Source organism: Bubalus bubalis, chromosome 4 (genome assembly GCF_019923935.1).
Source record: "Bubalus bubalis isolate 160015118507 breed Murrah chromosome 4, NDDB_SH_1, whole genome shotgun sequence".
Classification (NCBI taxonomy): Eukaryota; Metazoa; Chordata; class Mammalia; order Artiodactyla; family Bovidae; genus Bubalus; species Bubalus bubalis.
The window spans coordinates 62703005-62726336 of NC_059160.1; the positions used below are offsets into that span (position 1 = coordinate 62703005).

The following is a 23332-nucleotide window of genomic DNA, read 5'->3' on the forward strand; positions in this document are numbered from 1 at the left end:
GGAGCCTGGCAGGCTACAGTCCATGGGTTGCAAAGAGTCGGACACGACTTAGCTACTAAACAACAGTGGTCTATAAACACAGTTTTCTCAATTGACTTCTAACAGAAAACATGAAGTTATAAAACTGCCACTTTGTATAAAATAATATTTTTAAGATAGGAATTAATGTATTCTATTCAGTCATTAACCATTTTCTATTTTTTTTAATTTATTTTTGTTTTTGGCTGCGTTGGGTCTTCATTGCTATGCATGGGCTTTCTCTAGTTTCAGCAAGCAGAGGCTTCTCTCTAGTTGCAGTGCACAGGCTTCTCATTGTAATGACTTCTCTTGTTGCAGAGCACAGGCTCTAGGGCACGCAAGCTCAGTGGTTGCGGCCTACAGGCCTAGTCGCCCTACGGCATGTGGAATCCTCCTGGATCAGGGATCAAACCTGTGTCCCTCACACTGGTAGATGGATGCTTAACCCCTGGACCACCAGAGAAGTCCCAACCATTATCTATTTCATGTGTACATTACATCTCTCCAAACACTGAATGTAAGTTCCTTAACAGCAGAGGAAAGGCAAGAGAACCAACACTTATTTCAAAAGTAAATATCTTAAAACAACAAACCAAAAAAAAATTCTATCAAAGAGCTTGGAAATTTAAAGAAGTTTTAATCACAAGGTAGAAATATGCTGATATAATTTTAACATATTAAGTTTAGTTAGAGGGGAGAATATCTAAAAGAAATATGTTAAAGCTAATGATATGGAGATGAAAATGAAATAAGAATTCAGGCCTACAAATATCCACTTGAGGGGTAGCATGAGACAGGCATAAGACAGTACCATTTCACTCATGTGGAAACTAAAGCAGGCTAACCACCTGAATGTGTGTTTGGGAGCAACAAGTGCCAAAGTAAGAGATACATCATTAGTGTCTGAAGAAAGGAGGAAAAATTAGGGAGAAACCACTAGTTAAAGGCAGAAATTTAAAAAAATAAAGATACTAGAAGAAAAAAATCATATTTCTCAATAAGGTTCACAACTTTTGATTTCAGTTATATTTTTCTAGCCAGAGTAAAATTACATGCTTATTAATAAACATGGATATGGAAGAAAATGATAGCAGGTATCTGATTGGAGAGATACCATCTGCTCCTCTGCTAAAACCACCTAAGACAGGATAACTAGGACCTGAGGGAAAGCTGACACCAGCAGCAAAGATTGTGAGACTGGTGACATTAGTTACAATGGTCCACAAATCTAAAACGTCAAAGAAAAGTTGGGGCATCTTTAGTTACCATAGTTATAATGGCATTGCTGATTCTATTCTAAAGACTCCTCAACTATAGCTAACAAGTTAGCATTTCTTCTCACACTGAGACCAAGAGCGTTATGGAAGTGAAATTTCACTGCCAAATTAGCAGAAATAAAGAAAGATCAAAAGTAAAGTTAACATTGAAAATGAAAATAAAATAGGAAATATAGAAAATGATAACTTAGGCATTGGTTTAGAAGGTAGGCTAGGGAAGTACATGACAAGTTGAAAAGGACCATGGAGAAAACCCTCGTATATGGAAATTTAGGAAAATAATCCTTGGGACTTCCCTGGCAGTCCAGTGGTTAAGACTCTGCACTTCTACTGCAGGGGGCAAGGATTCCATCCTTCATTAGGGAACTACAATTAATTAATTAATCAGTTAATAAATTAGTTAAAATTAAAAGCTTATCCCCAGCTTTAATTCAAGAAACCATGAATGAAATGAAAGGCAACCAATCAGAGTGGTAGATAATATTTGGAAACCATGCATCAAAGAGTTAATAAACCATAAGGAACTCACACAACTCAACAGCAAAGTAAAACAAAACAAAACAAAAACCAATAAATTGATTTTTTAAAAACAGGAATTCTTGTGAAGAGTCAACTTCTATCCAATAGAAAAATTCATTTAAGTCAAAATGACAGAAAAAAAAGGCACTTGAACCAATTCAACAAGAAAAGCTTCGGCTCTCCCAAAGGTTTCTGAGCTCCTCTTCCATTCTCATCACTTATTTCTTTGCTTTGTAGGCAGCAAAGGGTAGCAATGAAAAACCAAACTTATATAACAGAATTCATTCTGCTGGGACTAACAGACATCCCAGAGCTTCAATCTGTAATCTTCACACTTCTCTTCCTCACCTATGTATTCAGCATTATTGGAAATCTGATGATCATCACCCTCACACTACTGGACTCCCACCTCCACATGCCCATGTATTTCTTCCTCTGGAACTTCTCCTTCTTAGAAATTTCCTTTACAAGCACTTTTACTCCTAGGCTACTGTTCAGCATATCAACTGGAAACAAGAGCATCAGCTTTGCTGGCTGCTTCACTCAGTATTTCTTTGCCATATTCCTGGGGGTCACAGAGTTTTACCTTCTGGCTGCCATGTCCTATGACTGCTATGTGGCCATATGCAAACCCCTACATTACATGACCATCATGAACAGCAGAGTCTGCATCCAGCTGATCCTCTGCTCCTGGCTAGGTGGATTTCTCATCATTTTATCCCAAATCATCCTGACCAGTCAACTGGACTTCTGTGCCTCCAACATGCTGAATCATTATTATTGTGACTACGGACCCCTCATAGAAATATCTTGCTCAGACACAAGACTCCTGGAGCTGGTTAACTTCATCTTAGCAGTTGTGACGTTGGTGCTCACCCTGATGCTGGTGATTCTCTCCTACACAAACATCATCCAGACTGTTCTGAAGATCCCCTCTGCTCAGCAAAGGAAGAAAGCCTTTTCCACATGCTCATCCCACATGATTGTCATCTCCCTCTCTTATGGCAGCTGCATCTTCATGTACAAAAAACCCTCAGCAAAAGAAGGAGTTGCCTTCAATAAGGGAGTGGCTGTGCTCAATACCGCAATCTCCCCTTTATTGAACCCATTCATTTATACTCTGAAGAATGAACAAGTAAAACAAGCCTTCAAAAATGTGGCCAGAAAGATTGTGAGTCTTTAGTGAATGTAAAGACCTCAAACTTAAAACAGAATCTGAATAATATTTATGAAGTTCTTCTCAAGGATAACTTCTTCAACCCTCTTCTTATTAAAGCAGTATCTCAAGGGACTTCCCTGGTGGTCCATCGGCTAAGACTCCACACTCCCAAAGCAGGGGGCTTGGGTTCAATTTCTGGTCAGGGAACTACTTCTCACATGCCACAACTGAGACTCGAACTAGAACTAGACTCTGAGGTTTCTGATTCTGTATTAACAACATACCACAATCATATCACGCAGGGGTAGCCATCTGAACTGCCACATCTCAATAAAATATTTTAGTTGTTGTTCAGTCGCTAAGTCATGTCCAACTCTTTGTGAGCCCATGGACTGCAGCATGCCAGACTCCTCTGTCCTCCACTATCTCCCGAGTTTGCTCAAATTCAGGTCCACTGATTCAGTGATGCTATCTAAATGATCTCATCCTCTACCGCCGCCTTCTCCTTTTATCTTTCAATCAGGGTCTTTTCCAATGAGTTGGCTCTTCCCATCAGGTGGCCAAAGTATTGGAGCTTCAGCTTCAGCAATCAGTTCTTCCAATAAATATTTGGGTTGATTTCCTTTAATATTGACTGGTTTGACCTCCTTGCAGTTCAAGGGATTCTCAAGAGCCTTCTCCAGCACCACAGTTTGAAAGCATCAATTCTTCAGCACTCAGGCTTCTTCATGGTCCAACTCACACATTCTTACAAGACTACTGGAAAAACCATAGCTTTGAGTACATGGACTTTGGCAACAAAGTAATGTCTCTGCTTTTTAAGACACTGTCTAGGTTGGTCATGGCTTTCCTTTCAAGGAGCAAGTGTCTTTTAATTTCATGGCTGCAGTCATCATCCACAGTGATTTTGGAGCCCAATTTTGAAGCTATCACTGTTTCCACTTTTTCCCCATCTATTTTCCATGAAGTGATGGGACCAGGTGCCATGATCTTAGTTTCTTGAATGTTGAATTTGAGGCCAGCTTTTTCACTCTCCTCTTTCCACATTCATCAAGAAGCTCTTTAGTTCCTCTTCACTTTCTGCCGTTAGAGTGGATTCATCTGCATATGCAAAGTTGTTGATACTTCTCCCAGCAATCTTGATTCCAGTTTATGATTCACCGGCCTGGCATTTCACATGATTTCTTGTGGCTCAGCTGATAAAGAATCTGCCTGCAATGCGGGAGACCTGGGTTCAATCCCTGGGTTGGGAAGATCCCTTGGAGAAGGGAAAGGCTACCCACTCCACTATTTGGCCTGGAGAATACCATGGACTGTATAATCCATGGGGTCACAAAGAGTCGGACATGACTGAGCAACTTTCACTTTCACTCTGTATATAAGTTAAACAAAGTGAAAAGTCATGTCCAACTTTTTGGGAGCCCATGGACTGCATCCTGCCAGGCTCCTCTGTCCATGGAATTCTCCAGGCAAGAATACTGGAGTGGGTGCTGTTCCCTTCTCCAGGGAATCTTACCAACCCAGGGATCAAATCCAGGTATCCCACATTATAGGCAGATTCTTTACCATCTGAGCCACCAGGGAAGCACAAGTTAAATAAGCAGAGTGTTACTATACAGCCTTGACATACTTACACATTTCACAATTTTGAGCCAGTCAGTTTTTCCATGTCCAGCTCTAACTGTTGCTTCTTGACCTGCATACAGGTTTCTTAAGAGACAGATAAGGTGGTCTGGTACTCCCATCTCTTTAAGAATTCTCCACCATTTGTTGTGATCCACACAGTCAAAGGCTTTAGCATAGTAAATGAGGCAGATGTAGATATTTTTCTAGAATTCCCTTGCTTTCACTATGATCCATCAGATGTTGATCTCTGCTTCCTCTGCCTTTTCTAAACCCACTTTGTACATTTTAAGCTGCTCAGTTCACATACTGCTGAAGCCTAGCTTGAAGGATTTTGAGCATTACCTTGCTAGCATGTGAAATGAGCCCAATTGTGTGATAGTTTGAGCATTCTTTGGCATTGCCCTTCTTTGTGATTGAAATGACAACTCACCTTTTCCAATCCTGTGGCCACTGCTGAGTTTTCTAAATTTGCTGACATATTGAACTGCCACACTGAATAAAATATTTTAGTATTATAGTAGGATTTAAAGTCAATTAAAAACTTCCATGGTGGTCCAATGTTTAAGAACCACCATCGCCTGCCAATGCAGGGACATGGGTTTAACCCTGGTCCAGGAAGATCCCACATACCTCAGGGCAACTAAGCACATGAGCCACAGTTACTGAGCCCACACTCTAGAGCCAGGGAGCCACAAAGAAAGAAGCCTGCATATTACAACTAAAGAGTAGCCCCCACCTACCACAACTAGAGGAAACCTACCACAGACCCAAGACCCAGCACAGCCAAATATAAATAAATAACACATTTTAAAATGATTTAAAAACTGATGAACTAACTCAACATATATAGATGCTTGTGAATGGACCAGCCAAGACTAAGAATGACAAAGTTGTCTTCAGTTCCTTCCAACATACTCATCAATTCAGTTCAGTTCAGTCGCTCGGTCGTGTCCAACTCTGCGACTCCATGAACTGCAGCACGCCAGGCTTCCCTGTCCATCACCAACTCCTGGAGTCCACCCAAGCCCATGTCCATTGAGTCAGTGATGCCATCCAACCATCTCATCCTCTGTTGTCCCCTTCTCCTCCTGCCCTCAATCTTTCCCAGCATCAGGGTCTTTTCAAATGAGTCAGCTCTTCGCATCAGGTGACTAAAGTATTGGAGTTTCAGCTTCAACATCAGTCCTACCAATGAACACTCAGGACTGATTTCCTTTAGGATGGACTGGCTGGATCTCCTTGCAGTCCGAGGGACTCTCAAGAGTCTTCTCCAACACCACAGTTCAAAAGCATCAATTCTTCAGTGCTCAGCTTTCTTTTTTTTTTAATTTAATTAATTTATTTATTTTACTTTACAATATTATATTGGTTTTGCCATACATTGACTTGAATCTCATGCTCTCACATCCATACATGACCACCGGAACAACCATAGCCTTGACTAGACGGACCTTTGCTGGCAAAGTAATGTATCTGCTTTTTAATATGCTATCTAAGTTGGTCATAACTTTCTTTCCAAAGAGTAAGTGTCTTTTATTTCATGGCTGCAATCACCATCTGCAGTGATTTTGGAGCCCAGAAAAATAAAGTCAGCCATTGTTTCCACTGTTTCCCCATCTATTTGCCATGAAGTGATGGGACTGGATGCTGTGATCTTAGTTTTCTGAAAGTTGAGCTTTAAGCCAACTTTTTCACTCTCCACTTTCACTTTCATCAAGAGGCTCTTTAGTTCTTCTTCACTTTCTGCCATTAGGGTGGTGTCATCTGCATATCTGAGGTTATTGATATTTCTCCCAGCAATCTTGATTCCAGCTTATGCTTCTTCCAGCCCAGGGTTTCTCATGATGTACTCTGCATAGAAGTTAAATAAGCAGGATGACAATATACAGCCTTGACGTACTCCTTTTCCTATTTGGAACCAGTCTGTTGTTCCATGTCCAGTTCTAACTGTTGCTTCCTGACCTGCATATAGGTTTCTCAAGAGGCAGGTTAGGTGGTCTGGTATACCCATCTCTTGAAGACTTTTCCACAGTTTATTGTGATCCTCACAGTCAAAGGCCCTGACATAGTCAATAAAGCAGAAATAGATGTTTTTCTGGAACTCCCTTGCTTTTTCGATGATCCAGCAAATGTTGGCAATTTGATCTCTGGGTTCTTCTGCCTTTTCTAAGGCCAGCTTGAACATCTGGAAGTTCACGGTTCATGTACTGCTGAAGCCTGGCTTGGAGAATTTTGAGCATTACTTTATTAGCATGTGAGATGAGTGCAATTGTGTGGTAGTTTGAGCATTCTTTGGCATTGCCTTTCTTTGGGATTGGAATGAAAACTGACCTTTTCCAGTCCTGTGGCCATTGCTGAGTTTTCCAAATGTGCTGGCATATTGAATGCAGCACTTTCACATCATCATCTTTCAGGATTTGAAATAGCTCAAGTGGAATTCCATCACCTCCACTAGCTTTGTCCGTAGTGATGCTTCCTAAGGCCCACCTGACTTCACATTCCAGGATGTCTGGCTCTAGGTGAATGATCATATCATCGTAATTATCTTGGTCATGAAGATCTTTTTTGTACAGTTCTTCTGTGTATTCTTGCCACCTCTTCTTAATATCATCTGCTTCTGTTAGGTCCCTACCATTTCTGTCCTTTATTGAGCCCATCTCTGCATGAAAAGTTCCCTTGGTATCTCTAATTTTCTTGAAGAGATCTCTAGTCTTTCCCATTCTACTATTTTCCTCTATTTCTTTGCATTGATGGCTGAGGAAGGCTTTCTTATCTCTCCTTGCTATTCTTTGGAACTCTGCAACATACTCATCAGGTCTCAAAAATATTTATCAACACTTGTTACCAACTACTGATACACTGTTAACAAATGACAGGTGCACATATTCTTTTAGGCAAAGTTTTAGGTAAATATCCCTTTCTCTGGGGATTTTTCACAAATCGTCCTGCTTACAACTGTGGCCAAAACAACCACACCCAAAGCTCATTAGTAAATTCTGAGCACAGATTCCCCTGAGCACCATTTGTTGTTTCCCATAATTGATCCTCTGGGTCCACAATAACAGAGTCTATAAACCACATGTTCCATTTTGATTGAGTGGGACCTGTTCAGAAGCCTCTTGCATGACCCAAAACTTCAGAACCTTAGGTTCCAGGGGGGAAACCATGTGCCATGGCACAAGGGGAAGCTTCCAGCCCCATCACAGACTCTCTCTGACCCTTCTGATACATGGTTTGGATGTTGACTAATCAACAGAAATTTGTCCTTGGCTAGCTATGTTTCCGAATTGTTACAGCTGAAGGGGCAGATATGTGTGACAAGGCCAGGTAGAAATGAAGATGAGTCAAGAAAAGAAATTTTTATGAAAACTTAGTCCTGTGATTATTTCTACAATGTTGCCTCCACATTTTGCTGCAAGTCTGAACTCTTCATGAAACGGGACATTCAGGTCTGTACACTTCCTGCTTTCTTTTTGAAGGATCATCACCTGAGGTGCTTGTGTTGTCCCTGGACTAGCAAGTTCCTGAGGCCGCTTACCAGATAACAAGTCATTGTACTGAAAAAGAGGGAGCTGCAGGTCACAGCTTCCTTTGCCAGGCCCCAGAAATGACCCAAGACCAGGGCTTCTGAATCACTGGGCAAATTCTCTACTGCCCTTGGGAATTCCTTTGGGCTCATTCTGAGAAAATAACAGACTCAGAAATCTTCTTTAATGAGGCTAAAGGATAGTTTTGTGTGTGTGTGTGTGTTAGTTGCTCAGTCATCTCCAATTCTTTGTGACCCCATGGACTGTAGTCCACCAGGCTCCTCTGTCCAAGGAATTCTCCAGGCAAGAATACTGGAGAAGTTAGCCACTGCCTTCTCCAGGGGATCTTCCCAACCCAGAGATAGAACCCAGGTCTCCTGTATTGCAAGTGGATTTTTTACCGTCTGAGCCACCAGGGAAGCCAAAAGTATATTTCTCTTCCCCCAAAGAAAATAGACCTATTTGCAAACACAGACTGCCTTGGGGGGAGTGGAAGCAAGGAAATGGGGGGAATAGATAGGCAGCAGGTCTCTTTGGCAATAATTCTCCAAACTTTTTAAATCATACATCCAGTCTGTAAATATTTTGAAATGAAGTTGAGGATATAATTCCAATATATGTGTATATTAATTTATTTTAAAACTATTTATATGTACTTCTATATAAACATATAGATTATGCTTTATAGCAATTAAAAAAACAAAAATTTTTAAAGAGCTAAAAATAAATAAAATACTTCATCAACTTCAAAACACACATTTTAACATCTCTGAAACTTAGAAACATCTGACGATCAATAGTAATTTAACACAGTGTCATAGTCTAGTTGGTAGCATCTTTTCTTCCTTAAAGGCACAAAAAACAATGCTGTATGGAACATTTGATTCTATCTTAGATTTCACGAAATAAGGTATAACTAGAAGACTGACATATCTCCATCACATACCCCAGTAAATCCTCTGGCTCACCCCTTGATGTGAATGTTCCCCACATTTAGAGACCAGTGACAGAGATCATGAACTTCCTGAGTCATTGATCACAAACTAAAAGGGATGAGAGAAAATAATTCACAGAACTTCATAGATTTCTTCAGGGGAAAATCTCTTTTCTACACAACAAAATAACAAACCTGAGAGCACCATAGATCTGATCCTGAATGTGAGGCAACATTCAAGTGGCTTCCCCATCGTTTTTAGATTCTCTTCATGGCCCCAGGCGAATAGTTAATTTCTGTGGAGTTTACCTTCTTTATCAAAAAATGGGTGCAACAAGCCTCATAGTATTTTATTTCTTGTCAGTTCCATCCCAGCAATCTATAGATATACCTATCACATGTCAAACACCAGAGATCAGTGTGAGAAAGGGGTCTGAGCACCTGAACGGACATTTTTCCAAAGAATATATACAAATGACCAACAAGTACATGAAAAGATGCCAACAGCACTAAACCTTAAGGAAATGTTAGTTAAAACTTCAATGAGAGATCATCTTATATTTGTCAGAATGTCCATTATCAAAAAGACAAGAGGGAACAAGCGTTGGCAAGCATGTGGAGAAAAGAGAACCCTTGTACATTGTTAGTGGCAATGTAACTGGTACAGCCACTATGAAAAACAGTATAAAAAAAAGTATAAAAAACAGGTTCCTCAATAAATTAAAAATAGAGCTAGCATATGATCCAGTAATCCCATTTAAGGGCATATAGCCAAAGGAAACAAAATCACTACCTCTAAGAGACACCTGCACTCTCATGTTCATAGCAGGATTATTAACAATAGCCAAGGCACCTAAGCGCCCATCAACAGATGAGCGGATAAAGAAAATGTGGTCCATATATACTTTATTTTATGCATATTAAATTTTCAGAAAAGAAGGATATTCTGCCATTTGCAGTAACATAGATGAATTTGGAGGATATTATGCTAAGTGAAATAAGCCAGACAAAGACAAATACTATATGGAATACTTATATAAATACTTCTGAGGAACCTAAATAAAAAGTCCAACTCACAGAAACAGATTGTTGATTGCTGGTGGAAGGTAGAAGAGTTAGGCATAAGTTGATAAAAGATTTAATTGTAAGATGAATATGGTCTGAGTATTTAACGCATAACATGGTGACTATAGTTGATAATACTGTAGTATATAATTGAAATTTGAAGAGGAAGCTTGGAAGAGGAACAAGAGTTCTACTTGGGAGATGGTAAGTTTGAGATGCCTCTAAGACATCTAAGGAGAGATATTCAGCTATATGCTGCTGCTGCTGCTAAGTCGCTTCAGTCAGTGTCCGACTCTGTGCGACCCCATAGATGGCAGCCCACCAGGCTCCCCTGTCCCTGGGATTCTCCAGGCAAGAACACTGGAGTGGGTTGCCATTTCCTTCTCCAATGCATGAAAGTGAAAAGTGAAAGTGAAGTCACTCAGTCATGTCGACCCTCAGCGACCCCATGGACTGCAGCCTACCAGGCTCCTCCGTCCCTGGGATTTTCCAGGCAAGAGTACTGGAGTGGGGTGCCATTGCCTTCTCAGTTCAGCTATATATACAGGGGAAAAAAGTGTTAATATGTGAAATAGAGGGTGTGCTAATAAATTGGATAGGGGGAATCCTTTCACAAAACATACGTGTATCAAATCATCACCTTGGACACTTCAGAAAGTGAAACTAAAAATTTCTCAGTCGCGTCTGACTATTTGCAACCCTATGGACTACACAGTCCATGGAATTCTCCAGGCAGAATACTGGAGTGGGTATCCATTTCCTTCTCCAGGGGATCTTCCCAACCCAGGGATCAAACCCAGGTCTCCCACATTGCAGGCAGATTCTTTACCAGCTGAGCTATCAGGGAATCTGTCTAAATACCTTACAATTTTGTTTGTCAATTCTACCTCAATAAACCTGGGTGAGAGAAGAAAGTGGTCTGATGAAAAACGAAGATGACTTTCCCCATCTTTAATGTCCAGATGCAATGTCAAGCAATTTTTAATAAAGATTCAATGTAAGTGAAAATGGCCTCATATTACAAAACTGCATGCTACATATGCAAGGAAGTAGGAGGTTTTTTTGCCAATACAGACCTGAGAAGATGCGTACCTACACTGAGTAAAGAGGGAAGGTAAGTGATGAGATACACAGATGAACAAAAAGGTCCCTGAGCTCAGGTGTTTGTTGTCTTGCAAGGAAGACAAGCTCTATCCTTTATAACAGACCCTATGGAAATATACCAGGCAAGTGCTCAGTCACTAAGTCATGTTCAACTCTTTGCAACCCCATGGACTTCAGCCTGCCAGGCTCCCCTGTCCATGGGATTTTCCAGACAAGAATACTAGAGTGGGCTGCCATTTCCTCCTCCAGGGCATCTTCCTGACCCAGGGATCAAACCCACATCTCCTGTGTCTCCTGCAGTGGCCAGGGGATTCTCTACCACATGCCATCTGGTAAGCACCATACCAGGCACAGACTATAAGTTATGGGAAATGGAAGGAAGCAGTGAATTCAGCCTAGGGCTTACAGGGAAGGCTTCAAATAAGAGGTCTTAAGGGGAATTTCCCAGTGGTCCAGTGGTTAGGACTCCAAGGTTCCACTGTGGTGGACATGGGTTTCATCCTTGATCCAGGAACTAGAATCCCACATACACATTCAGCACAGTGTGGACAAAAATAAATAAAACTTAAAAAAAAAAGAAGTCTTAAGCTAGATCTTAAAGGATGAATAGGTGTTTGCCAATTCTAAAGAGGCCTGGGAGAACAGCAAAGAATTCTTGTTTTGTTTATTTGCTTATCTATTTAATATATAAATATAATAATAATTGCTTTTTGAATATTCACCCTGTGGCAATCACTGTTAAAATCTTTACAAGCATTATGTCATTTCATCATCACAAATATCCTGTTACTATTCCCACTTTACAAAAGAGTACTTAATGAGTTTCTTGCATGGACATGATATGATTAACTATTTCACCAAATTTAGCCTCTGTTCACTGATGCCAAATGGAAACATGGAGACAGAGTCTTGGGTGAAGTAGAAAAAGAGTAGCTTTTATTGCTTTGCCAGTAGGCTAGTGCCCTCAAGACTGTGTGACTCACCCTGGAGAGGGTAGTAAGGAGTAGGGTATGATCAGCTCATGGACAGTTCTGGGATTGGCCAGCTTCAAGTTGCAGTTCTACATATCATCAACCTTCTAATTTCAACCAGTCTAGGGTCTATGCTTGTTGTCAGCAGTTTTCACCTGGAGGGAGTCTGCTTCCTGTAAAAATAACAGGAAAATGTGTCAGGCCTTTATCTATACCTTTCAAGGAACTGTGAGTTTGGAAATTCAGCTCTGTGGCAGAATTATTGTCTAAATTGTTACCAGTTCCCCAGACTAATAGCTACTCTTTGTTTCTACATCTTCACATTTCCCAGTCATTAACTCTTGAGTCAGCATTTTACTTTAGAAGACAAGGACACAGAGGCTTGTACACAGTTTCACTATTATATCATCTTCATTAAACTGAGGACTGTGTTTCCCAGAATGCTCTCACCTGTATGGTCCCCCTACCTATAGAGTCAGCCAGAAGAAGAACTAGCAAGAGGTGTGAAAATAGGAAGTGATGCAGCATCACTCTGCAAGTTGTTTTGGAGCCAGATGAGGTGATGGACAGAGGAAGCTGTGATCAGTGGGATTAAATGCATCTTAGTTCTTCTGTTCTTAGCAGAGGATTCTGTATAGACTTTCTCAGATGAAATAAAAGGAAGAAATGAAAGAAGAGAGGGAGGGAAGATGGGAGTGAGAGAGGACAATCACTGACATCCAATAATTCTTTCAGGATTCTAAAGAAGGTGACATTTTTGACTAGGGAAGGGCCTCTAGAAGCTTCTGCTCTATTCCCTCGATCCATTGGGAGGCCTATCTGATGCTTCTATCTGCCCAAGATTGCGAATGTCTGATATCTCTATCTGCCCTGGATTGCTAATGTCTGATGTCTCTATCTGCCCGGGCTTGCACGGTTCTGGAAAGGACATGAAATCTACAATGGCCAATCAGACCTTGGTGACTGAGTTCTTCCTCTAAGGCCTGACAGACACCAAAGAGCTTCAGGTGGCAGTTTTCCTGCTCCTGCTGCTTGCCTACCTCGTGACCGTCTCTGGAAACCTGGCCATCATCAGCCTGACCTTGCTGGACACCCGCCTGCAGACCCCTATGTACTTCTTCCTCCGGAATCTGTCCTGCTTGGAAATTTGGTTCCAGACTGTCATCGTGCCCAAGATGCTGCTCAACATTGCCACGGGAACGAAGACTATTAGCTTTGCCGGCTGCATTGCCCAGGACTTTTTCCACATCTTCCTGGGGGCCACGGAGTTCTTCCTCCTCACAGCCATGGCCTATGACCGGTACATCGCCATCTGCCGGCCGCTCCGCTACCCCATCCTCATGAGCAGCAGAGTCTGCATGCGGCTCATCCTCAGCTGCTGGCTGGCAGGATTCTCCCTCATCATCATCCCACTTGTCTTCACCAGTCAGCTTCCATTCTGTGACACCCACATCAACCACTTCTTCTGTGACTATACACCTCTAATGGAGGTGGTCTGCAGTGGGCCAAAGGTGCTGGAGATGGTGGATTTTACCCTGGCCTTGGTGGCACTGCTCAGCACACTGGTGCTGATCTCTATGTCCTATGTCCAGATTATCCGGACAATTATCCGGATCCCCTCTGTCCAGGAGAGGAAAAAGGCTTTCTCCACCTGTTCCTCCCACATCATTGTGGTCACCATGTGCTATGGCACCTGCTTCTTCATGTATGTAAAGCCTTCTCCAGGCAAAGGGGTTGATCTCAACAAAGGAGTGTCTCTAATCAACACAGTTATTGCCCCTCTCCTGAACCCCTTCATCTATACTCTCAGGAACCAGCAAGTGAAGCAAGTAGTAAAAGACTTGGTCAGAAAAATGACTGGGCTCCAAAATAAATAGCAGCCCTACAAGGTTACACCTTCCAGGGTGTGTAAGGAGTCGAGGCTCACTCACTCCTGTTGCTTCTTCCTCCACACCCACTCTCAGATTCACTCTACCTCTGTATTTCAACACATAGTTCATGTGTCAAAGATGACCAGCTGTCAGAGACTGCAAGTGATTAGTATATACTCTTTGCTTCCCTGTAGCCACCTACATTGGTTGTGCCCTCTCACACTGACATTGGGTTTAGCCATGTGGCTTGCTTCATACAAGTGACACTTTATGTTTGCATTGTTAGTTGCTCAGTCATGTCCAACTCTGCAAGCCCATGGACTGTAGCCCACCAGAGTGTCCGTGGAATTCTGCAGGCAAGAATACTGGGGTGGGTAAGCCATTCCTCTCTCCAGGGGATCTTTCTGACCCAGAGATTGAACCCAGGTCTCCCTCATTGCAGGCAGATTCTTTACCATCTGAGCCACCAGGAAACTTGCAGAAACAAGAAGTCCTTGAAACCTACCACTATATGAACAAGCCTGAACTAACCTAGGCAAAATTTGCCCCCATCACCCTTGCAGATAAACTCACACACACAGACACACACATACACACATGCTCCCTGCCACCATGAAACAGAGCTGCCCAGCTGACAGTGGTCAAAGATACATGAATGAGCCCATCAAAGGCCAATAGAGAACCATCCAGATGAACCCAGCCCAAATGGCCAACCCACAGAATCATGAATAAAACAAATGTGGCTGCTTTCAGCCACTAAGTATTAATGTGGTTTATTAGTCAACAAAAATTCATCAACAAAAAGTAAGCATATATGGTAAATACATGCAGTGTCCTGGTTCAGGATCTACCATTAAGAAGTGAGGGACAGAGAGTCATTGCTCATATGAACTGTAGTTGGGATGATCAGGTCAGGACGGAGGACCTGGTCTCTTCTCACCTATGGTCACAGACCATAGTTACCGAGAAATAGATTGTCTACAGAATGCATATTGAGACAGAGTTATTTATTTTTCTTCTGGGGCCTTCAGTGTCCTCGTCACAGGTAATCTGGCCCCTGAAATAAGATTCAGACAGGGAGGTTGGTAGATTTTGAAGGTCTTATCCCATGGAGCCTAACTTGAGCACATTCTCTGTATAAAATGAGGTTTTTTAATTTCCCAGAAAGCTCAGGAGCTTTCTAAACTCCCCCATACTCTCAACTCCCCCATACTCTCAACTCCCCCATACTCTCATCAAGGGCACTTCTGAGACATTGATTTCCAAGGACCTTGTCACTCAAAATAAAGTTGTCTGATGAAGGTGATGCCCTACAGGAGAGAGACCCAGAGCTTCCCTATCTGGGTATGTATTTCTCTGAAGCTGCAGGAAATGGTCAGGCAAGAGGAGGGTGTGCTGATTTGCCCACTTCCCAGGCTGAATCAATTTTTTTATATATTTTTGACTACACTGGGTCTCTGTCACTGCCCACTGAATTGCTCTGGTTGGGATGCACGCAGTGGCCTCTCTTGCTGCAGAGCACAAGCTCTAGGGTGTGCAGGTTTCAATAGTTGCAGCTTGTGGGCTCTGGGTGTGTGGGCTCAGTAGTTATGGTGCACGGGTTTAGTTGCCTGGGATCTATGTGTGTTCTTGCTGGACCAGGGATTGAACCCCTGTCCCCTGCATTGGCAGGTGGATTCTCCACCACTGGACCACCAGGGAAATCTCTGACTCAGTCTTAATTCCATTCCCCAAGCCCAGTAAAGACAGACAACTAATGAGCCAGGTCCAAAGCAGACAAATGCAGTATGCTCCCAGCTTGGCAGCTGCACTTTAAAGGCTAACACACTGCATTGATACCTCTAAATCCATTTCACCTGCACTCCCAAGTTTTACAAAGTGAAGGTTATTCCAGTGTGAGACACCCACCAGGTCTGTGGAATGATGGGGAGAGGGACTGAGGACCCAGGACACAGTTTATAACATGTTCATGTAGAAGAAACCAGATGTTCAAGGCACAGAATCAATACTCTAGAGATAATCTGGTTACATGGCTGTTTCCAGAAGGATTTTCTATCAAATGTTACACACCACGCAAGTTACAAAACCTGAAAGGATTTCAATTCTCAAACAATGGAATCTCTGTCCCGGGAATAATTTAGACAAATAACTCCCTCTAGCGGGGTTTTGTGTGGTTTTGTTTTGTCTCATTCTGTTTTGTCTTAGAAAATGTCAAACACTGAAGGGAAGTACCCAGGGAACTCTGCTTAGAAAAAATCCTCAAGAGAAGTCTTAAGGACTCTCAATAAAAATTAAAAGATCAGTATAAAATCCTTTTTAAAAAAGTGATAATTGACCATACATCTACTCTTGTCTCAGACCTCAAAAGGGAAAAATAATAACTTGAAGTTTTCTTTTCCTCTCTTCCTAATAACAGGTACCAAGGCTGTCTCTGAAGGTGAGTGTGGAGCTCAGAGCTGCTCTAACTTTTCATTCTGTTTCAGTGTAGGAGAGATCATCTTTGTTTTCATCCTGGACAACACACCTCATTCTAGGTGTGGGGGAGCAGAGGAAGGGAGAGAGAAAAGGATAAATAAAAGATAGGCAAGGAGGGGAACTTCCCTGGTAGTTCAGTGGCTAAGACTCCACACTCCCAATTCAGGGAACACTCCTAATGCAAGAGGCCTGGGTTTGATCCCTGGTCATGTTGATCCCACATGCCACCCAGTGGAGCCAAAATAAATAAAGAAATAAATATTGTTTTTAAGGAGTAGGAAGGAAATGGAAAAGAATGAGAGGGAGTAGGAATAATAGGAGGGAAGGAGGGAGACAGAGCAACTCTAATCTTGAAACTCCTGTTTACAAATACATGTCAAGGTAGTCAAAGCATGAGTTCTCCAAAATTATTTCCCCTTGGAAATTTCCTTCTAAGTGTAATTTTTTTTATAACTTTTTGTCAGCACTAAGTAGCATGTGGGATCTTAGTTCCTTGACCAGGGATTGAACACCCACCTCCTGCAATGGAAGCTCAGAGTCCTAACCATTGGACTGCCAGGAAAGTGCCTAAGTGTAAATTTTTTAAGCGCTTCATTTGAGGCATAAAATACATTTGTAAAGATGCAAAAAAAATGTTTTTGAAACTTTTATTTAAAAGGTGAATATCTCAACGTGATCTGGCCAAACAGATTGGATGCTTGGAACAAGTCCACTGAGCACAGATATCTATAGATTTTAGTGTTTCTAAAACCCTCCATGGTTTTCTGCTTGTACCCAGTTGAAAAGGCCTTGGTTTGATTAAAATGATATCAAAATCTTCAAATTGTAGGACATAAATAATCAGCTATGGGGATTCACTATTATCTTCTATATTTTGTCTGTTTATAAAAATAAATTTTTTTCAATATATAAACATGAAATGGGTTGTATTTATGTAGCTAATGTGTTAGGGCTCAAGTGTGAAGTTTATGTCCCAGTATTTTAAAATTTTGTATTTAGACAGAAATCTCCTGGTGGAATAATTTATGAGAACCTATCCTTTGACTACCTTAAAATCTACTTGGAAACATCAGTTTCAAGATTACTGAATTTCTCTCTTCCTTTCTCTTCAGTTCAATTCAGTCGTCCAATCATGTTCAACTCTTTGTGACCTGTGGACTGCAGCATGCCCAGCTTCCCTGTCCTTCACCAACTCCCAGAGCTTGCTCAAATTCACATCCATTAAGTCAGTGATGCCATCCAATCATCTCATCCTCTGTGGTCCTCTTCTCCTCCTGCCTTCAATCTTTCCCAGCATCGGGGTCTTTTCCAATAAGTCAGTTCTTAGCATCAAGTGGCCAAAGTATTGGAGCTTCTGCTTCAGCATTAGTCCTTCCAATGAATATTCAGGACTGATTTCCTTTAGGATTGATTGCTTTGATCTCCTTGAAGTCCAAGGGACTCTCAAGAGTCTTCTCCAACACCACTGTTCAAAAGCATCAATTCTTTGGCACTTCAGCCCTTTCTCTTTCCTCCTCCCTTTTCTCATCCTTCTCCTTTCCTCCCCCTCCCCCCACTCTCTTTCTCCCTCCCTCTCTCACTGTGGCTCTATCCCAGCTTTTCTCACTATGGTCCAGCATCCTTGATTCTTCATCCACTGTGACATAGCCCTTTATGCCTGCCCCATAAAATCTAAATCTTCCAGCCTGACTGTGTACAGTTAGCAAACTCAAATATGGTATAAGCACCCAGGAAAGAGATTCTAATTATGACAGCTTGGCCCCTGTGCTATCAAGCTCCAATCATCAGTGGTCAAGGAGCTACCCATTCTAGGATAAACCCAAGAAAGATTCTCTTAGGGAAATGTGGGCTTGGAAGAAATGATCCCACGTATTGAATACAAAATAATCTCACTGTGTCAGCTTCTGAATGACCACATTTACCTCTTCTTTCACATGTTTACACCATCTTGGCTTCTTTTTTATCTTCCCGTCCTTTGCTTCTTTGAAAAATCCATTTCCAGTACCTCTCCTGCCTTGGTTTACACACCTTTGTCCTTCTGCCGTTTCCATTAGCTTGTTTTGTCTTTCCTACTGGGGGTCTATGGGTTGGAAGACTCTTGGTCAGCTACATATTATCAGTCTCAAACCCGTATTTACAGCTTTCATCTTTTAAGTCACTCTGCCTACAGCTAAAGAGTAAGCACTCATTCAACCACGGATAACAAAAGACAAACTTCATGATCTCATAGATTTACCTTAGACCAACCCTAAAAATAGAAACCATTCTTCTCACCAAACTCAAGAGGAAACTCCAGTACCATTTGATCTCTTGACCAGAGTCAAGTGTAACGACACCATGGACCTCTCTTTCAACGATTCTGTGATCCCTGAAGATTGGTCTGCTATTGACTTTTCCATGTAAATGATCTATGGACTCCAAGTATATGAACAGAAGCCACCTAGGCTTCTGAGATGCAGATCGAAAAGAAAATGGGTGAGAGAGACTTCCCTCATGGTCCAGTGGTTGAGACTTTGCCTTCCAATATAGGGGATGTAGATTTCATCCCCGGTGGAGAACTATGATCCTACATGCCTCATGGCCAAAAAGCCAAAACATAAGACAGAAGCAATACTGTATCAAATTCAATAAAGACTTTTTAAATTGTCCACATAAAAAAAAAGTTTGAAGAAAGAAAATGGGGAAGGAATATCAGGGAAGGTAGTTCAAGTCCATGGAGGGGAAGATAGAAGCATATATAACATCCTGCCTTTCATCAGAAAGCAGGAATCAGAGAACAGTGGCCCAACACAGGAAAGAAAGAATTTGCTCTGAAATAAATGCTAAACTCCCCACCCCCATGGTGAAACAGTGATGCCACTGACAGTAGGAAGCCAACTGCTTCTGCATTCCTCATGCTCCTGAAGAGGCACATGGCATGTTATAGAATTAGGCAAACCAGCCCTCAGACGCCAATAATTCAGAGTTCCTGTTATGTGATGTTGGGAAAACTACACAATTTTATGTTCTTCATTCCCTCATCTGCAAAATGGGTAAAATAATAACAGTAATAATAATGATAACTTGTCTTCCATTTACTGTATTCCAAGCACTCCACATCTATCAACACATTTAGTGCTTATGACAGATTTTTGTTCCAATTACTATTCTTATCCCCATTTAACAGATGAAGCAACTGAGGCACAGAGAGGCTAGAGAACCTTCTGAAGGTCACACACCTACTAACTAGGTGGGCCAAGAGCCTAAAAATAACAAATGCCTCAAATGTAGTGAGCATAAAGTGATAAAGAATGGAAATTAATAAAACTCTGCCCAGCTCAGATAAAATGCTTGATAAACTAATATTTCATTTTTATTATTATGATCACCATTATTACTTCAGTTCCCACAAGACTTTTATCCTGTAACTGATGCCCATGTAACAGCCTCCTCGTGGGTCTCTTTGGAGCATCTTCCTAGTTACCTGTCAAAAGTTAATTCCCAGCATTATTTATTAAGGCTAATTAAAGTTTTCTTGACCTGGGCCCCTAGGGAAAAATTTATTCCCCAATGTCTCTGCTGAGTAAACGCGATAAAATGTGTATCACTCAAACTGATAAAAAATTGTAAAGAAGTCCAGATCAAATGGAGGGAAAAAAAGAGACTGTGAGAAGTAAAATGTTCCTCTATTCTTCAAATACTTTAAATAAGGTAGCAACTTCAGAAATTGTAGAACCAATCCTAAATGGGATCAACTTATAGAAAAGGCAGGAACAAGTGATTGATTAAAGGCAAAAGGAGCTAGAAACTATTTCTTTTCAAACTCTTGCCCAAGAAACCTGTATGCTTTGTGAGCATGGAGTAGTATTAGAAAAGTGGAATATGTGTTACATTTTATCTTACTTTCTTATCCACAACTGACTTCTCAATTTTGACTCTTCCTAACAGCATCCAGAGGTAAAATCCCTCAACATCTTTTCTGAGTGTCAAAAAGTGAGTATGTCCTCAGTTCATCAATATTATCATTTTATGGTGACAGATTATGAAATCCAACTGAATGTAATTTCTACTACTGTTTTTTACTGTTAAAAATCTCATTCAGGTTCATATTTTTATTTTTAGATTATGAATATGGGGATAAAGGAAAAGAGAAAAACTTTCATTTTGTGATCAATAGCACTCCAAAAATAACTGTCATTGACCATTTAAAATTCTTCCAGACATTTGGAAATATATGTATACATTCCCAGTTTCTTACACAGGTAAAAATCACAATCTATACTTGTGATTGTGTTTACTTCCCTAGCAATATATTGTAAACCACGAAAGTCAGTACAAATAATTTTCCCATTTTATTCCAAATACAAAAGGTCACAATTTATGTATTTAGTCACCTATTGAATAAGTGGAATTTTTATCTTTTACAATTTTTCTACATTACAATAATGAAATGAACTTCTCCAAACAATTATATATTCAGACTTGTGATTATATTTCTGTGAAATACAAATGTAAATTTCTCAATGATAATGTAGAAAAATTCTCCAAAGAGCAAAAAGTGAACAGAAGCCTGAGCCTCCCATTCAGAGGGTGACACTGCCTTGACATTAGAGTCCAGTGATCACAGTGGGCCAAGGGCAGCAGGGACTTCCACTATGAACTTGTTCTAGATAAGCACCCTTGAAGACCCTTAGTTCCTGTGATACTGGAAGATCAGAACAAAGATAAATGCCTAAAATAATTCTTGACCCTAGCAGGTATTTTTCTGGGAGGAATCCATATCAGTCTGTAAGGGACCAGGCTGACTCTTTCCTACTTTTCTGTAGCAGTAACATCTATGTCCTGAAAACTAAAAGAACGTAAGAAAGGCTCCTGGTCCAGTAAACATTACTCCCTGAATATTTAAACAGTACTTAAAGAATATTTAAAGAAAGCTTGCCTAAAATTATTGGCTAACTGTAATCTCTTCTATCAGTTAAAACCAGGAGAAAAAGTCTCATACAAAAAAGAATTCAATATTTCAGAGCTTTCTCCAAACCTGCCACCAGGCACAAAAGCCAGAATATAAAAAGAGCTATTCACTCCTGCAAAGCAAATGGATATGGGTGTGTCCAATATATTGAAGACAGCAATGAAGCAAATGATCAAAACATTAACACTAAGGAAAGATGAAACATTCCTACAAGATCTTGGAGAAGGGTTTCATAGATAGAGAGGGGAAAAAGCAAAGAGTGGATAAACGGGTAAATTTTTATGTGCAGAAGATGCATTATGGAGTGCCAGATGACTATTTCATTGCCTCAAGAAAAAGGCTTCAAAAAGAAAGCTGCCTACATGGGAACCTGGGTAAACATATTTTGTGAAGGGCCAGTTGAGACCAACAGACATTTTGTTAACTTAGAGGAATTTTCCATGAATAAATTTCAAGGGGAACCCACATTCTCCCCTCAATATTCCTGAGCTTTGCTGCCCTTTTCATACCTCATTTCTCTTCTCAGTTTCACAGGCAGAATCATTAGCAATGAAAAACCGAACTTTGACAGAATTCATTCTGCTGGGACTAACAGACATCCCAGAGCTTCAAAATATCATCTTAATACTTCTCCTCCTTACCTACATAATCAGTATCTTAGGAAACCTGACAATCATCACCCTCACACTACTGGACTCCCATCTCCACACGCCCATGTATTTCTTCCTCTGGAACTTCTCCTTCTTAGAAATTTTCTTTATATCCACTTTCACTCCTAGGCTACTATTCAGTATCTCAACTGGGAACAAGAGCATCAGCTTTGCTGGTTGCCTCACTCAGTATTTCTTTGTGATATTCTTCGGAGCCACAGAGTTTTACCTTCTGGCTGCCATGTCCTATGACCGCTATGTGGCCGTATGCAAACCCCTACATTACACGACCATCATGAACAGCAGAGTCTGCATCCAGCTAGTCCTCTGCTCTTGGCTGGCTGGATTTCTCATCATCCTATCCCCAATCATCATGACCAGTCAACTGGACTTCTGTGCCTCCAATGTCCTGAATCATTATTTTTGTGACTACGGACCCCTCATAGAAATATCTTGCTCAGACACAAGAGTCCTGGAGCTGGTTGACTTCATCTCAGCAGTTGTGACGTTGGTGCTCACCCTGATGCTGGTGATTCTCTCCTACGCAAACATCATCCAGACCATTCTAAGGATCCCTTCTGCTCAGAAAAGGAAGAAAGCCTTTTCCACATGCTCATCCCACATGATTGTCATCACCCTCTCTTATGGCAGCTGCATCTTCATGTACATAAAACCTTCAGCAAAAGATGGAGTTGCCTTCAATAAGGGAGTCGCCATACTCAATACATTAATTGCCCCTTTATTGAATCCATTCATTTATACTCTAAGGAATAAACAAGTAAAAGAAGCCTTCAGTAATGTGGCCAGAAAAATACCACATCTTTATTCATTTTAGTGGCCTCAAAATCAAGGGAAATTTTGAATGATTCATAAAGTTATGCCAACTGATAATTTGACCTTGTGATAACTCCTTTTGTTAAAACTATTTCTCAGATAAACTGACTGAAAACACATATCAAAATTTAATTCTACATCTGTCAGCAAGAGAAAGGTATTCAAAGAAGGCCAGTTCAGATATTTTATTTCCTATAGATATCTTTTAATAAAGAAGGAAAATAATATCTTAAGAGTACATATAAAACAGAAGAGTCTGATTAAAAATTGCTTTACTTGTCACAAATCTAGTGATCAGGTGAATGACTATATCTACCTTACATGAAGGGCTCTTAGTCTTATCAATCACTA

General features: G+C 41.0%; 3 protein-coding genes across 3 annotated transcripts; all 3 read left to right on the top strand.

The window, feature by feature from the left end:
• Nucleotides 1–1574: 1574 nt before the first annotated feature.
• On the top strand, nt 1575–2997 carry LOC112584349 (olfactory receptor 6C4-like). Its single transcript, XM_025282454.3, has one exon. The coding sequence runs from the start codon at nt 2068–2070 to the stop codon at nt 2995–2997; it is 930 nt and encodes a 309-aa protein (XP_025138239.3). The 5' UTR covers nt 1575–2067.
• An 8554-nt stretch (nt 2998–11551) lies between these two features.
• LOC102403988 (olfactory receptor 2AP1-like) lies at nt 11552–14077 on the top strand. Its single transcript, XM_044941965.2, has 2 exons — nt 11552–11561; nt 13182–14077. The coding sequence occupies exons 1-2, from the start codon at nt 11552–11554 to the stop codon at nt 14075–14077; spliced, it is 906 nt and encodes a 301-aa protein (XP_044797900.2).
• A 7937-nt stretch (nt 14078–22014) lies between these two features.
• LOC102403673 (olfactory receptor 6C4-like) lies at nt 22015–22982 on the top strand. Its single transcript, XM_006079796.4, has one exon. It carries the CDS (start codon nt 22047–22049, stop codon nt 22980–22982), a length of 936 nt encoding a protein of 311 aa, XP_006079858.4. The 5' UTR covers nt 22015–22046.
• The last annotated feature ends 350 nt before the right edge of the window (nt 22983–23332 follow it).